The following is a 16,635-nucleotide window of genomic DNA, read 5'->3' on the forward strand; positions in this document are numbered from 1 at the left end:
CAGTGAGATGTGTAGTGAGTGAAATGATAAAGTGACCTTACTATATGATCAGACATTAAGGAAACATGTTATGTTGAAGTGCTGGCTTCTCTAACAACAATGCAGCAGCCAGTATGTCCTCCTTCTAACTTTAGATTCTGCTCCTGAATGCTCTGGATTTGTTTGGACCAGCGAAGGTAGGCGCTTTTAAGACACCCCCACACGGCCGTTTTGGACGCCCCTCAGTTTGCCAGATATGAGAGCAGTTATCAGGTCAAACCAACAGGTGTTGCAGTGATGGAAGCGGGCAAGAGAAGTGGTTCAGATAGAAGTGATTGTACCCGACCTAAAAAGCCTCTGCATGTTTCTAATAAGCTCCACGAGCAGAAACGTGCTCAAACTAGGATCAATATTGGAGATGCTTTTGAAAAATGGAGAGAGGTTAGAACACAGAAAGGTTTACAGACCGATGCAGAGCTGGATAAACACTGAAGCTTCAGTGTCCACCACATGGCAACCTGTGTGAGCATCTACTCTAGAGAGGAGGGGGCGGGGGAGCTCTGTACAATGTTTAGAATTTGGACTGCAGTACCCATTTCAAACACTAGGAGTCAGAGTTACATAGTGCTCCTTTAAGTATTTGCAAATAAAGATTGGGACACTTAAAGCTTGATTTTTGTCCAAAAGGTAATAATTTGTTTCCTGGAGCTTTTTTTTTTTAACATTTCTTTCATTTTCAGACTTAAACTAAGCTTTATTTTAGGGGGCAAAGCTTCACTATTAGAGCAGATATTGTTTGTTTCAGCTTCAGTTTATTTTAAATAAGGTGTTAAATTTGGAGCAGAGTTTTCTCCATCTCTTGTTCAGTTTGAATGTTTGTGTGGAAGTTGTAGAGACTCCCCAGCAGGTAATCTCACTGGTAGCCAAAACATCCCAGCCCCACACCTCTGGTTGTAATCCATCAGAATCTCAGCGTGTTATTTAATCTGTGAGGAATTTGCCTGGTCATTTCCAAACAGAGATTGTTAGTTGAGCCCCAGAGCTTCTGCAGAGTCACGTGATTTTGTTTAGTAGATCAGGAAGGTCAAAAGCCTGGAGCCTCGATATCACCTACAGGGCCATTTTTGCACCTTATCACCGGCTGATAGGTCCGCTGTTATGATAGTCCAGCTGCTTAAAGGGAGTTTTGTTATCACTGTTGAACCTGAGTGTTCGATTGTTAGACTAAACACAACATGGGACGCATGCAAAGCTCATTTTTAAACTCTTATTTTACAAAAGCTCCTCCTTTCTGCTTAGATTTCTGTTCATTTAAATCTCTTTCCGACTGCTCCTCCTGCGTCCTCTAATAGCTCGCCCCTGTGAAACATGGCTCCATGGAAACACACCTATCAACACGACATACATGTTGATGCCACACACACGCTGAGTTTTGGCCTTTGGTGTCAAAGGCTAGGCTGCAGAAGTTTCCTTTATTAATTGTGTGTGTGTGTGTGCGCGTGTGTGTGCGTGTGTGTGCGTGGTCGGCACGCCTGAGATAAAACCTGTCAAACAGTGGAGGTGACCCCAGCAGGATACGGGGCACCCCGCACGTGGCAGGACAGGACCCCGGGGCAGCACAGCAACACTGTGATTTACTCTTCAAAGACAAGCGCACGATAGTATTTCATCTGCATCTTAACCCTGTTTAACCCGCTAACAGGCTGTATACATGAAGGTGTCACAGGGTGGAGTGTTGCACAGCAGCTCAAATAAACAAGCTGCACACATCTCGCTTTGTGATGCCGTCCGTCTTAAAGATTCAGATGTCTAAACAGAAGTAGTTTCACTTTGATTCATGACTCGTCACCACTAGGCATTGCTTGTCCCTTTGAGAGAACAACCTCCATGCACGATGGCGAGACAAAGTCTCAAATATGGCTGAGTCAAGAGAAGATACGACCTGTTTTAACAACAGCGCTCGCCAGTGAAATGGACTTCTCTGAAACACATGTTCCAGTGTGCACTGTTGGATTGTCTTTCTAAAAAGAGAGGACATACTCTGAGTGATAACGTTCTTCCTAAATCCTGTGGCACACGTCTTGAAACACCTCTGAAAGGTACACTATGTAGATTTGGTGGTGAAATTTGGAAGTTGAAGTGAAAAAATGCTTTGCTTTATTTTCTGAACTAAATACACAAACTTTACTCAAAGGAAAAAATGGCTCCCTGGAACCAGGAGAGTTGTGGGCCCCCTAACATAACTAATGCGGAGCATTTTATCTTCAGTGTTACAGAGACAACATTTTCCTCTGAGGATAGTTTATGTATAGAGTTAGGAATATATACCACATAATCTGTACATTTCTCCAACTTTCACATTTCTCTACCAAAACTCCATGGTGCACCTTTAACGTTCCTATTTCTCAAGATGTCTTTCCTAAAACATGTCAAACATGCATTAAGACATTTAATTTAAGCTCTTTGGGCCCGATCACACAAGACGCAGCTCCAAAAATGCCTGAGTGTGTAGCCAGGAGCGCCTGTGGAGCAGGGCTGCATGTGCATACGGGGAACTGATTAAGATAAGTGGGGCCGATATCGATATTGGGGAGTTAGAAATATCTGATACTGATATCTCTGCAGAGATACAGTAGGTAAAGACAAATTTACATGTTTCTTGCGTTGATTCTTCAAATGCAGTTGTCAACCACTTGAAAAGATGTACAGTGTAATGAAGAAAGGATGATCACTCAACTAGAAAGTAACTTCCCATTTACGTGCGTCACAGCTAAAAATTGCATTTGATTCCTAGACTGAGACCTTCACAAAGTGTTCTCTTGAGACTAAGACTGATTCTGAGTACTGCATCACTAGAAGAGAAATTAAATCATCCTTCAAAAAGTAGCCGGTGTTATTAACGTTTAGGAAGTATGCTCTGTTGCCCCTCGTCCTATTTTTAGTGTCTCCTGTTGGCTGCCTGACCCTGACTCTAGTCCTCAGACTGAAGCTATAAAGGAAGTCACTTATTCTTCCTAAATGAATCCCCCAGCTCCAGAGGAGCATCTGTCCTGCCCTGTAGAGTATTCACCAGCTGTATTCAAGGTCCTCTGGCACTTTATTTAACGTCTCCTCCTGAACTTTTTACACACAGCTCGGCTGATAACAACCTGTCCTGATAAAATGGACGACATTTTTATTTTCTGGAGATTAGCAGGGTCAGCTTTTCCCTCCAACATCAGCACCAAGTCCAACTACATCTGTCCAGGGGTGGGGGGTGGGGTGGGTTTGCAATTTGAGATGCTGTAAGCGGCTGTCTTTTCTGCGCTCTAATCTGAAGCCAGGCGTCTCTCTCTGGGAGCCAGCTGTAGTTTGTGTCTCACCCTCTGCATGGGGCTTAAGTCTGGGCAGGTACAGGTTTTAATCCACCGTCCAGCCACTGCCCGGGAGGGGGCACAGATAGCTCGGTAAGACGAGGTGAGGCAGCAGAGATTAAGGTCGAAGAAATGGACGGGAATCCATCGATCTGTGATAAACAAGAAGGTTTAGCTCCAGAGCGGCTGCAAGCTCTTACTCCTTTTTTGGCTTTAAAGTGACGGTTAAAATAGAAGGAAAATAATTCCTTAAATTACCGAATGATTGTGGTTGCGGTCTGTCTGTGTTTATTAAAGCCTCCTGGCGGGGGAGGGGCTTGTTGTCCGTCTGCAGGGGTCTGTGTTGCATTTCAGTTTCGAAACGATCTACAAACGGTTCATGTTTGTTGTCACATCACTCTGAGCATTTTTATTCATTTGAACCTTTTTTTTTTTTTTAAAAACCCATAAAATTTCTAGTTTTCACTTATATAGGCATACAACCTTCCTGTAAACACGCCCACACTTATATCCTCATAACAAAAGGTGAAAACAAAGATATTAATAAATATAAATACAGTATATGTTATGCATTGTACGTTGTAGAACTTATTCCCGAGTTGCACCAGAAAATGTAAATAGTTTTCACATTGTTTTGTACATATTCATTTAGGGAACATGACGGCTACTTTACTGACTTTGTGTCTTATTTTGAGTCATGTTAATCAGATACAGACAGAACACTCCGGGATTTCTCCATAATGAAGGCTGTCCACGTTGTGTACCCGTGCTTTCATATTGGAAGCGTGCCAGGGCCAAGGAAGTGCATGGATCGGAGCGCTCAAACTGGTGAAACGAACTGGACTTTAGGGCTGAAGCGTGCTGGGGCAGGGTACAAATAACCTAGTGTGAGTGCGCCCTTAGCCTCTTACCATATCTATAGGAGATCTTAATATAGTAATTTCACAGACTTAATTCTGTCAGTAATAAATGTCCCCTCACCCCAAAGCTTCATATCTTGTCATGTTTGCTTATGCAGTGTATGAACGTTCCTAACAGAAGACCACACTTAATACAAAAGCGTGATATGTGTGTTCAGTGTTTCTGAACTACCTGGAGTCACGTCTGGCCGTCCTGATAAGGAGCTCTGCAGGAAGTTGTAGTGTACGATGAGTTCCTGTGAGCTGCATGAGTCTAAAGGACCAGAGTTCAATAGGAAGTGGAGAAAGGAAAAAGGATGCAGATTTAATCACTCTAAGAATGAGGATATGGCCAATGAAGCCTCTGAAAACACACCTACGACGGGTCCAGATTTATTGATTGTGTTTAGAAAGCAGAGGTGTTACTGATGATGTTTGTGCAAACACTCACACTTCATTTGCATTGTTGTGTCTGTTTTCTTAAGACGTTAGAGTATTTACAGACTCTGATGTTGTAGCAGTAAGTTTTAGGACTGTGCCGTTCAGAGACCTGTAAGATAATGAGGTGGGGCAGGCAGTGCATTGCTACAAAGGACCGGCAATTGGGTGATTAGACGCCCTCATTCAGTGTTGTTTGAAATAGCAACCAGTGTTGTTTTAGTGGGGGAGCGGCATCACTCAGGCCTCATCAGACTGGGAACCAGTGCTGCTGCAGGGGGAGGAACCACTTTCACACATTCTGATACTTCCCTGATCGAGTAACAAAGTGAGCCATCAAACACTAGGACGCCACATAAAGTCGCTCACTGTGACTTTTCCACTTCCAACTACTGCCGGTCTATCTCACCACACCTCTTAACACCTTTTCTTTTTTTGACCTTCTCCTGCCTCTACGATGCCCCTCATTCTCTCGCTCTTTGTGGTGATCATTAAATCATTACTTCTCCGTAATGTTCTGCTAAAATTCACACCCAGCCCGACTTTATCCATGAGCATGCGAGAAAGACTCGTCCTAGAAAAATACCTCAGCAAGGAGATAGATCTTCTTCTCTCTTGTTGCTCCTGTTCTGCTCTTATCTTCACTCTTTCACGCGTCGTCGTCACGAGGACTTTCCCTCCTCTCCTCCGGAGCGTGCACAGTAGTCGACAGCTACTGCGGCGCGCTCTTCAGATACACATGGTGCTTGTCATTACTTATTTTCTGTTGTCTAATTCCACCACCTTAAACCCAAAGTTTTGAATGTAACTTTATGTAATGAGCGTCAGTATGGCCCCGTGTCCACCTGGCGTTTTGTCAAAGCGCTGGCTGTACACTCGGGAGTGTTGGCTTGAAGCGTTTGTGCGCTGAGAAGAAAAACGCTGCACGTCCATCCTGTCTCTATGACAACAGTCTGTTGGCAATGCCGGCTGTATGACCGACACAGCTCTGTTACATTTTATTAAATGTTATTTTTCTTATCAGAAACGGAGCCAGGTGGATGTGGGTACAAGACACGATCTGTAGGAGACAAATTACGGGGGAATGTCATGCATTTGGAAAAGAGCGCTGGTGATGTCAACAGCACCTTGCCGAGATAAATAAAGTCTCTGACCGGTGTTGATCAATTCTAGATTTGAGGTTTTAGTGATTTCTTATGTTTAATTTTTACAAAGCTGGTCGTCTCTTTCCATTAATGTCTTCCATCAGTATCCTGATTCTTGTGTTCTTCCTCTTTATTTTGAAATGAGCCAGGATTGAAAACTAAACTTTTATCACTTCAGAAATGTTACCTCAAGCCCTGAGCTGCAGGTCCACGAGTAGACGGTCTAATAATGAGGGGGGGAGGGTGATTGAGGGTATTCTGATAAAGTTAAAGCCCCCGGTCCATCACCTCCTGGAGGGGGAGGAGGGGGCGTAATGACTTCCCCAGCTGGCCCCCTGGGACGACTGCGCTCGTGCTCTGCACCTCTGCTGGCCGCTTTAAGCCATCGCCTTGTTTGTTTAGGGAAGATTAGCAACGTAAAACCCTTACAACATCCTGAACACGCAGCGAAGGGAGACGCGATGGAGGAGACAGCGGGAAAGAGGGATAGAGATTGATGGGTGGAGGGACAGTGACGGAGAGAGAGAGAGTCGTTTGGTGGAAGAATGAAAAATGGGGAAAGAGAGAGACAAGAAAAGGAAAATAAAATAAATGTCATTGAGAGCTCTTCAAACAAGTGGTTTCTGCTAAATCGCCTCGAGGATGCTTTAGAAGTGGCGGTCGGTGGATACACGCCATTCACGGGACAGTTCATGCATTTGAGAAAAACATTTGTGAAGCTATTCTTAAGGACTCAACCTTGGTACAAAGCCCCTCAGTAACTCTCCCTGATGGATATTTATAGACGATAAACTGGCCCGTAAATGCACCTGTCTGGCTGAAACTGTCCCCGGGGTCGTGTTAAACTGTAGAGTGCATTTTTATCCTCTAATCTGGACACGTCTCTTGGTGCTCTTTTGTTAGGGATGTAAAGCAATGATGTGCATTTAGAAGAATTTACTGACTTGCTTTTGGGATTAAATGCCTCTTAAAGTCTTGCTCAGGTCCCTCAGGCTGCAGCCTGTTACTATCAGCTGTGTTATTAAGCAGCATCCTCGTTTTGCATTTTAATTATTGATGCAAAGAAGATGACTGACAAGAGATGTGATACAGCTAAGCTGTCTAAGCTGCAGTGCACCAGGTGTGCCACAGGTGTGTGTGCGTGTGTGTGTGTGTGTGTCTGCGTGTGTGTGTGTGTGTGTGTGTGTGTGTGTGTGTGTGTGTGCGTGTGTAAAGCCGAAGCAGGAAACAGATGTTCAGTGATATCTCAGACTGCAGAGGTCTGTGAGACTATCAGTGTGGGCCAGCCTGCTGTCTCACTGCACCGCTGTACATCCTGTGGGCTTAAATCATGCCAGCTCGTGATAAGAGAGCAGAGCACTGTGCGAGCAGAGCTGCTCCTTTTTAAAACAGTCTGTGGCTCCTTCATTAAGAACCTCAATGACTGAAGGAAGAAGACAGTGAAGGAAGACGGGTGTGTCATTTGAAGCATATCAGAAACCTTTTTTTTTAAAATTCATGATAAACTGAGACAGGCAGGAGACACAAAATACCAAATAAGCAAGAAAATAGGAAACTTATAAACAACAACAGTTACAGTAATGTGTGGAAAATAATCAAATACATAAAGTTAGGACTTTGTGTGTGCTCATTTTTGTGTGTTTCTGAGTAAAGCGGTGTACACACTTAGATAAATCCCCCTTTCCAACCCGACATGGATTGCTAACACTAACACAAGATTTGCAAAAGCTGAACAGAGCCTCTCTGACAGCGGGTTTCATTGAAAGTGTGTTGACCTTTCGTATTCAGTGTGGGGGGAGGAGCATCGTCCGTACAAAATAAGAACAAACTGGACGAGGTCCTTGAACTAGGCAGCGAGATAACCAGGAAGCAAATGTGCAGCGTTTCTTACCTGACAGACCGGTACCTGACAGACACCCTGAATGTAGCCAACAAGATTACAACAGACCCTGTGCACCCCCTTTGGTCTGCATATGAACTCTGGGCTTCAGGGTGCAGGTACAGAGAGACAAGGATGATGACTAAGGGAGCACTCACACTCAGCAAAGTCGTACTGCGCTTAAGCCCGTTCCCCGCTGGCCTGCACTCACACAGCTCCAGGAATAACCGGGTCTGATCTTAACTGTTTCTGTTCTCTTCACAGCCCGTGTCCCGAGCAAGGAATGGGTGATGAATTCAACCTCATGGACCACTCAGACCTGTATATCTTAGACTTCAGTGAGTATCTCTTTCATTTCCTGTGTTTTATTAGAGCTTGAAGGCATCGTTTTTTCTTAACAGTTAGTTTATTGGCTGCAGTAGATTTCCGTCAGCGCAGCAGCTCGTTGGAGAAGGACGGAGTTTGGAGCAGGATGTTTTTAAGAAGGTCTCTCCTTGTTACATTTATATGAAGTCACCATGTACTTTGGTCTTCACCTTTGTCAGTTGAGCTGCTCCAGTAAGAGGTTAATGGTAAAGACTTCAAATGCTAAATAAATAAAGTTATGACAATTCCTTTCTTTTAAATCTATTTTTGCCTATTTTATTTGATAGGACGGATAAAGAGAGACAGGAAATGTTTGGAAGAGAGAGTGGGCGATTATCGCTTTGAGTTCAGTATTTGAATCCCAGTTCAAAGCAGCGCCCTCCTTCCACCACTCCGTTATTTCTCACCTGGCCTCGTGTCATCCTCGAGCCGTCATGTCGGGCCCTTCCGTCTCGTGGACGACCAAATATAGCCTCTTCCTGCTATGCGGTCAAAGTTTGTGTAGGTGGACTGACACAGCGGCCGTTTGGGACTGCCAGTACCCGTGGCTTCCCCCGCGGCAAACGCCTCCACGTGCCGCTTGCGTGGGTCTCTCTGAACATATGGTGGAGAAGCCGTGACGGAGAAAGTGAAGGAGAGGATGGTTGTAAACAAAATTAGATATGAGGATTATTATGAGATGATTTAACTCTTCAGACACTTCCTTGTGGTGTAAGGGAACTATAGGACACATTTCTGGATCTGTATGGCAGTGTTTCTCAACTGGGGGTTCGGGACCCAGAAGAGGGTCCTGGAGCCATTTCAGTGGGTCGTGAATGTGTCAGGAAGTCTAAAAAGCGTTTTTTACATGTTTGCCCATCTGAGGTCCAGACTGCACAGTCTTTCATTAAATAAATCTGAATGGATGAAAAATATCAGAAGGTCACATCGTGATTTTTCTTGAAGGAGTTAGTGGTGAGACCTGAGGCGAGACCGGTTCAGGGTTAACCACAGAGTCTCCTCTCTGACCTTCCTGTGTCCACCTTGATTTCTCTCAGCTGACATGTTTCTTATTCTCCTCTGCATGATTGTTGTCTATGATCCGTCTGTGACTCATTACTCTTTCTCTCTTGTCTTTTAGGCCCTAATTTGAAGACGTTATGCAAAATAGCTGTTATTCAGTTCAGTCTGGAGCAATCAGGACTTCCGCACGACATCAGGTCAGAGCAGCGACCGCCTCTCATTCACCCGAGCTGTCGGCTCGTTGAGTTGACTTATTGTTGTTCAAGATGTTTGTGTTACTGTCACCACCTCTCTCTCTCTCTCGCTCTCTCTCTCTCTCTCTCTCTCTTCCTCTCTCTCTTCCTCTCTTCCTCTCTCTCTCTCTCTCTCTCTCTCTCTCTCTCTCTCTCTCTCTTCCTCTCTGTCTCTCTCTCTCTCTCTTTCTCTCTCTATCTCTCTCTTTCTCTCTCTCTCTCTCTCTCTCTTCCTCTCTCTCTCTTTCTCTCAAAACTAATGAGGCTGTTTTTCAAAGAGGAAAATGAGAACTCATTATTTCTCATCCATTACTCAGAGTGATGTGACCTTACTTTTCAGTCTTTACAAAGAAAACAGATAATCACAGTGAAACAGATGAAGTCCATTTCAGGCTGTAAGGCCCCGTGTCCACCTAGTGTTTTTTTCTGAGTGCCAGCGTCTTTTTCCTCAAACTGTTTTCAATGAGGAGAGAGCATTTGCAGCAGCAGATTTACGTCAGAAGAAAAATCACAGCACCTAGCGTCTTTTACTTGATCGCTCTGCTTTTTTTGTATGGACGCTCCGATCGTTCAAGTTGAAAATCTTTCAACTTTTTTAGAAAGGTGCTGTTGAAGTCAACGGCCCTCTTTTCAAAATGTAAGATATAAGATATGTTTTTGTCTCCTACGGGTCGTGACATCCTCCTCACCCCGTGTTCAGACAAAGTCAGAGGACAAATATCCTCCGCTTGATGCTCAATCTCAAATATAAAACACTGACGGAGCAGTGTCAGTCACACAGAGACTGTTTTTAAGTCACTGTTGTCATAGAGACAGGACTCATTTTTTGTTCAGCGCACAACGCTTAATCCAAACGCCCCAGAGCACAGCCAGCGCTGCGCTCAATCCCCAGCTGAGCAACATGTCCGATGTGTCTCTCTGATGTACGTCGCTTTGGATTAAAGCGTCTGCAAAGTGAATTGTAACATTGTAACAAAAAAAAGGGCTATGGGGCCTAAATCAGTTAATGTGCATTAAAGGTGCCTCACAGACCTGCAGGTAAATGTTTTATAAGAAAAACAAAGTTCAAACTTAGTCTCGTTAAAAGGTGATTGGATTTGTTTTTGTTTTCATGCTGGAGCTCAAAACATCGATCGTCAGAATACGTAAAGTTTCCGTCCTTTACTGTCAGACAAACTCCGTCAACATTCTGCTTTTTGGAGGAAATGATCACACTGTTTGTTTTCAAAGAGCAGGTTCACATTTAATAAAGTCTGTTTACTCGTCTCAGCATCAGGAGTGACGTATTGTCCTTCGTATGATTTGACGTTTTGACTCTTCATTCCACCGTTTCTCTCTTGATAAACGTGTCTCATGGCGAGGCTCATTAGACGGCTGCTTCTGAACTAAAGTGATTTCTTTTTCTGTAACTGGATCCTAATTACTCCTCTCAGCGTCTCATTTCTCTTGCTGCTACCTGCACGCTCCACACTTTGCCCTCCGAAGGTTTTGGCTGAGGTCACAACACTCACGTTAACTCCCTCTGCCCCTCACCGCCATCTCCAGCTCCAAACACACACGCCGCTCGCACAACGACAACAAAAACCCCAACAGATGAGTTGAGAAGGAGTGAGTGTGAAACCAGAGCCAGAGATAACAATCTGCAGCTCAACCTCTGCCCTGTCAGCAGGTCAGCTCTGTGGTCAGTCCCTGCTCCTGGTTCTCGTGTTACAGCGAGGCCGTCCCTCAGCGTCCTCCACATTGTAGTCCTTCACTCAGGGGAGGGGGGATGAGGGGGGAGGGCGGGCGGAGTGAATGTCACAGAGATAATAGAACCTGCCTCTGAATCACAATCACATCACTGCACACCTTTGAGTTAAATCAAACCTCCGTCATCCACAATCATCCAATAATCCAGTGGACAACATCCACAGTTCCCAGCGCAGTCTGAATCCGTCCGCGTGGAGGAGAACGCCAGTGTTGCATCGGCACTGAGCGCGTTGTAGCCGTTTTGTGTGGTAGAGCATCGAGTCGATGTGACTTCTCGATTCACACAATTTGATTTCCACTTCCTGGTTCTGTTAGTTTAGGACAATGAGTTGGTTTTTTTTTACTCAAAAATATATTTTAGACAAATAAGAACATGTTCAGTAAAACTCTGCAGAAGGCACATGCATGTCTCATTTCCTCGTTTTCCAAAATGTTATAATGATTTCATTCATTACGTCAACACAGGAGTAAAATACAAACAAATGGATTTGTTGTTGCAGCCAGCGACAGAGAAGCAGATCTTTTTGAGCTGTTAACAGGAAGTAATGTTGATTTAAACATCGAGCACGGGGAGGTGAGGTCAACAGCTCTCCATCGTTAAAAGTACCTCACACATGGTCAGGACAAAGGTAAAGGACCTTTAGTGAGCAGCGCTTTAGTCAAGTCAGGTGTGCATCGTTTTCTCCAGTAATGCCAAAAAGCGCCACCAGGGGCGTATTAAGGATTTGAGATCAGGTGTGAGAGATGTTCCTCCAGAACGCGAGCAGGATGACGTTTCAGATTTCAGCTTTATTATTATTTAAAGAGTTATTGTTTATAATTCTGCTTTTCGGTCCAGAGTAGATATGTGAAGGTGTCCCAGGTTCTTGTCTCAGATTGTTTCTGTTCTTCCCTCCAGGTGGGAGCTGGCTGCCATGACAACAAACAGCAACATCAGCAGGCCGATCTTCTCCTCTCACGGCTGACGCTGCTCCTCGCTCTGTTTCAGGACATTTTAATCTCTCTCTTAATAACTGAGCTCCAGACGACGGTTTTCAGAGTTTGGATCTGTTTTGGGATTTATTTTCCACATTCTTCAAGTTCATTCTGACCAAAATAATCCTGCGCAGGGACTTCTGGGACACCGCGAGCCCTCTGGGATGTTTTAACCCTTGAGACGCTGGTCGTGCGAGACCGAAATTGTTGACACCTTTTTGTTGTCTTCTTTCTAGCCTCTCTAGAAATCCAATCAGCCTATGATAATCATAGACTTCTAATCTTAAGCACAGGAAGAGACACGGACTTCAGCCAAAGGTCTTGAGAGCTGACCTCTTTGTTGATGATGTCATCACGATGTCACACTCAGCGGATCTCCCCCGGAGAGGACAAATGTGAATCTTCTGGAGACTGAGATGCTCATGAGTTTGTTTAACATGAACATAAAACACAAACGTGTCCATCAGATGAGGACAATGTTTCTTTTGCAGTTTGGGAAGTGGGCAGAGCTCACGCTGGACTCTGGTGTTCAACAGAGAGTTTTAGGGGTGCCATGCTCGTGAAAGGTTCTGTTTGGCTTTCATCGCTTACCTTGTTTCATTCTTCATCATAACCCTGCTAACGTCCCGCTGCTGCAAAGTGTCTGGAAGGCCGGGCTCAGACTTCAGGAGGATCAGGGCAATTTAATCCAATTTGGTTTTGGGGTCTCGGTTGATCCAGCTGTTCGCTGATGATCTGATCAATTGTGCGCTCTAATCAACCGACTCTCCTCATTGGCTCAAAGTTATCAGACATGTTCAAATCTGGATGATTACTTTTGTTCATTCCAAGCAGGAAAGTAGCAATGGAGATGCTAACCTTAACTAGCATGCTACTGTTGACTGGAAGCTAGCAGGTACAATCTCACCTCCACTTCTATTTGACGAGTAAACAATCTGCCTCCCGTCCCGACTTTATTTAACCTTCTACTTGAGTTTCAGAGAATCACTGCTGCAGGTTTTAAGGCAAACTTGTAACATCTCCTACCCTCTGAGATCAGCTGGGATCATTAGCATTCACATTTAATGACCTGCCTGGTTAAATAAAGGTGAAAATATAAAAACATGAGTAATCGATCCAAGACTCGACACAAAACTGCAGAATCTGCAACGATCTGTTATCAGAGTTCTAGCTTCTGGGTGGTTAACCCTAAAGTAGTATTGTTGTCTTAACAAGGGACGTTCCCCTGACGACTAATTGCCTCGTCAGTCTAATGAAACAATCTAAAGATCAGCAAACACTCTGAAAACAGTCAAAGCTGAGCTCAATTTTTTAAAAACTGTCAACTATAATTTGGTTTACCGATTTTTGCTAATGTTAGCAGCACTAGCACCGCCAGTCTTGGATCCTCCCTGCAGGTTAACGTCCACGTGCCTGAGCTGAATTTGGTTACTCATCGCTCCGGTGCATATTTGCCCGTTGAGCCTGACTCAGCCTACATATATTTTTATCTCCCTTTCCTAGATCAAACACTGCCAAACTGTGGTGCTCCTACCAGGTGCTATCTGTTCACGTGCTTGTTTACATCGGGGTAGTAGAGAGCAAAGCTGCAGCTCTGGCTACAGGCAAGTGGCTGCTATGCAGTTTGAGCATAACATTTCACCGCCAATGAAGCCCAAATTACAAAGAATGAATTTAACCGCCTAGTAACTCTGGTGCTGACTAGAGAGGGTGAACATGTTAAAAGGTTTAGTCGACTTAACGCGTACATCTCTTCATCAAATGATCTCTAAAGAGACACCTGCATGCAAACGCAGCCAACAATCCGCTCTTAGACTTCTCTATTCTCAAAGGGGAAAAAAGTCTTTACTTATAGGCCTTTATTGCTAACTCGGTCACACCAGAAGCCCCAAAAGTTTCCCGTTCCTCCCAGCTGACCCATCAGATGATAGCAGATGGATTCCCAGCTTGCACAAGGAGGTGCAAAGTTTATCTGACTCAAACGACAATCTAAATATTATCTTGCAGTGTGAGATTATTAGTTCCTCCTTTCGATACAACCTGCTTTCTGAATCGGTGGTTTTCAAACCTCCTGTCGTCTGAGTCCAGCTGAAGTTCATCATGAGGTGACTGACGTGACGCTGCCTGTCTGCCTTGTGAAGTAATCCAGTCCATCTACCTCCCTTAACTTCGAATTCATCAGACACCTTCTGCCCCCCAGAATCAGAAGCCTTCTCTCTCTTTTTGTATTTGTTGTGGTCTTTTGTTTCTCTTCCAGGAACTGTCGACTCCCCCCCCCCCTCACCCTGCGGTTTGTTTTCCAGTGCCAAACGTAGAGAGGAATCATGATGCAGCTATATACTGTGTATGTGTGTAAGCACGTGATCCCGCCTGCTCGTCAACCTGTTGTTGTTGTAGAGATCATCACTGATATGCATAATGTAGTCCCTCCTCTTATAGACAATCGCACAGCGTGAGCTACTTGTTCACACGGCGCCGACTAACCAGCCGAGTGCTTGTGTTCGACTGGGAGCCGCGCTACACCTGAGCAGATGTTAGAAACACACAAGGGCTGTTTACGACGACACACTCAACACACAGCTCGAGGAAATGACACGAGACATCTTTATTCAGGTCGTGTTTTTATTTGATGAACACATTTTAGAACAAAATTCAAAACACGAGTGGAGGCTGTGGTGGTGTGTTTTTGAATGTTTTATCTCCATCCACTTTAGCTTAACGAAGACGTCGCTGATATTTAGTATTTTTTGATGAAGTCAACAATCTCATAAAAGGAGGAAAAAGCTGCAGCTTAATGCGGGCGTGTAGTTCACCTTACTGCTGATTCAGAGAAGAAGAAATCACCTGTTGGACGAACTGTGACTTGTTCTCATTGTCAAACATGAGAGAAAATGTTGCATTGTGGGAGTCTGACACCGGAAGAAGTCACAATACAAACATCAGAATCGGCCATGATTTCCCCCACAGGTGCATCTCTAGCTGCTCGGTATTGTCCTGTTTGAAACGCAGCAGCCGGTATCGACCTCTAAACCCTTCAGTAAATGAATGTGTGACGTTAATAAAGAACATTTAGGGTCTAAAAGGAGCCTACAGTGTCAGTCAGAGCGATCACAGGTTTTTTTCTTCATTATTACTTAGTCTTTAATTTGCATTAGTAGTCGAGGTGTATTCGGTATGTGAAGGAAACGACCTGTAGTCAGAACATCTGGATCAGGATCACTCCTCCTTGATGGACTGGTTCATTTTCTGGTTCGGCAGTTTTTTAGGAGATTTGTTGATGTTAAAAATACAGAATATCACTGACGCATCATTCGGTCTTAAACAGAAAGAAGAAGAAAACGTTCCCCAGCATTTCTTCAAACCGTTTCCACTCAGTGAGGAAGAACATATTGAGGCAGGGAAGTTTTTTTTACACTGCCTTTTTTTATTTTTATTTGGAAGTGCAGAGCGTCACGCCTGGGAGTCCCATCGATGAGTTTCAGTCCTGATCTGTGGACCACGGTCCCGGATCAGACGGTAAAGATGGATCTCTGCGGGGCTCTGGGTCCCCAACATCAAGGTCATAAAGCTCTGACCTACATCCTTAATGTTTACAAGTGTGTGTGTTTCATGTAGAAGGAGTGTGAAACAATCTGACGTCAGCAGATATCTGCACGAGAGGAGCCGGTGGAGGCGGCCCGGCCTTACAGCAAGGAGACACCACGCCGCTTTTTGCCTCAGTTCAGCTCCAGTTTGAGACCTTCTCCTCCAAAAACTGAGTTTGGATTTTATTAAGAGACCAGTGGTGCCAATGAGACTCTTACACCCATTTCCCTACGCGCGCACACACACACACACACACACACACGAACATATCACACTGGAATCCCTGTTACCATGACAACAGCTCATTCAGTGACACAGCAGGGAAGCTAACAGTGTGTTCACGATGTTTAAAGGTACAGGTGAACAAACATGCTGATGACATTGTTCTTTTCTTTCTGACGTGTGGGGTGGGGTGGAAATCGTTTGTATTTGCGGGCGTTTGGTCCTTTTCTCGCTGCGTGAGGATTTTTCGGGTGGTGGTATTTTCAGACGATAACTCTTCAGGAAGGCGACATGAAGTAAATCAAATCCCGCATCAGCTGAAGTCCCTCGGTGAAGCTCGCTCACTCACCTGCAGGAGAAAGAAAAGGTTTCTGCTCTCTGTTTTGAACGCTGTTTCTGAAGCTCCTCTTTCATCTTCATCTTAAGAAACGGCGTTTAAAAAAAAAAAAAAAGTTTGTGCCGCGAGCAGAGCATCGTCAAATCGTGAGCCAGCTTCTCCGAGCGAGCCGTGACTAATGCCACGCCGGAGCGCGTCAGCGGACTGATTTCATGCCAACAGTGTATTTTATCTTTAGGGCTTTGTGTAGATGGTTGAATAATTCAGAGACAACAAAGAATGCTTGTTAAAAACGCAAAACAGAACAAAGTATGGAGTGTGTTTGGAATCACTTAAAACTTACTGTTTTTATTTCGTTTTATATTCGACACGTTCTTCAGAGGGGACTCTGTTTATGGCGAGGTTGGTCAGGACTTCCTGTGCAATATGCTTTATAACTGTATCAATAATAAATCTGAGACAATTGGAAGAAA

The 16,635-nt window shown here is 44.5% G+C and overlaps 1 protein-coding gene across 1 annotated transcript in view; it reads left to right on the forward strand.

Annotated features, from left to right (window-relative positions):
• klhdc3 (kelch domain containing 3) overlaps positions 1-16,635 on the forward strand; it is a 37,859-nt gene extending 21,224 nt beyond the window's left edge. The window contains exons 9-11 of the mRNA XM_020647004.3: positions 7,958-8,031; positions 9,180-9,258; positions 11,942-16,635. Coding sequence (XP_020502660.1) covers positions 7,958-8,031; positions 9,180-9,258; positions 11,942-12,008 — 220 coding nt within the window. The 3' untranslated portion in view covers positions 12,009-16,635. The remainder of the gene's footprint in view (positions 1-7,957; positions 8,032-9,179; positions 9,259-11,941) is intronic.

This window comes from Labrus bergylta, chromosome 10 (assembly GCF_963930695.1).
Source record: "Labrus bergylta chromosome 10, fLabBer1.1, whole genome shotgun sequence".
NCBI classification, from domain to species: domain Eukaryota; kingdom Metazoa; phylum Chordata; class Actinopteri; order Labriformes; family Labridae; genus Labrus; species Labrus bergylta.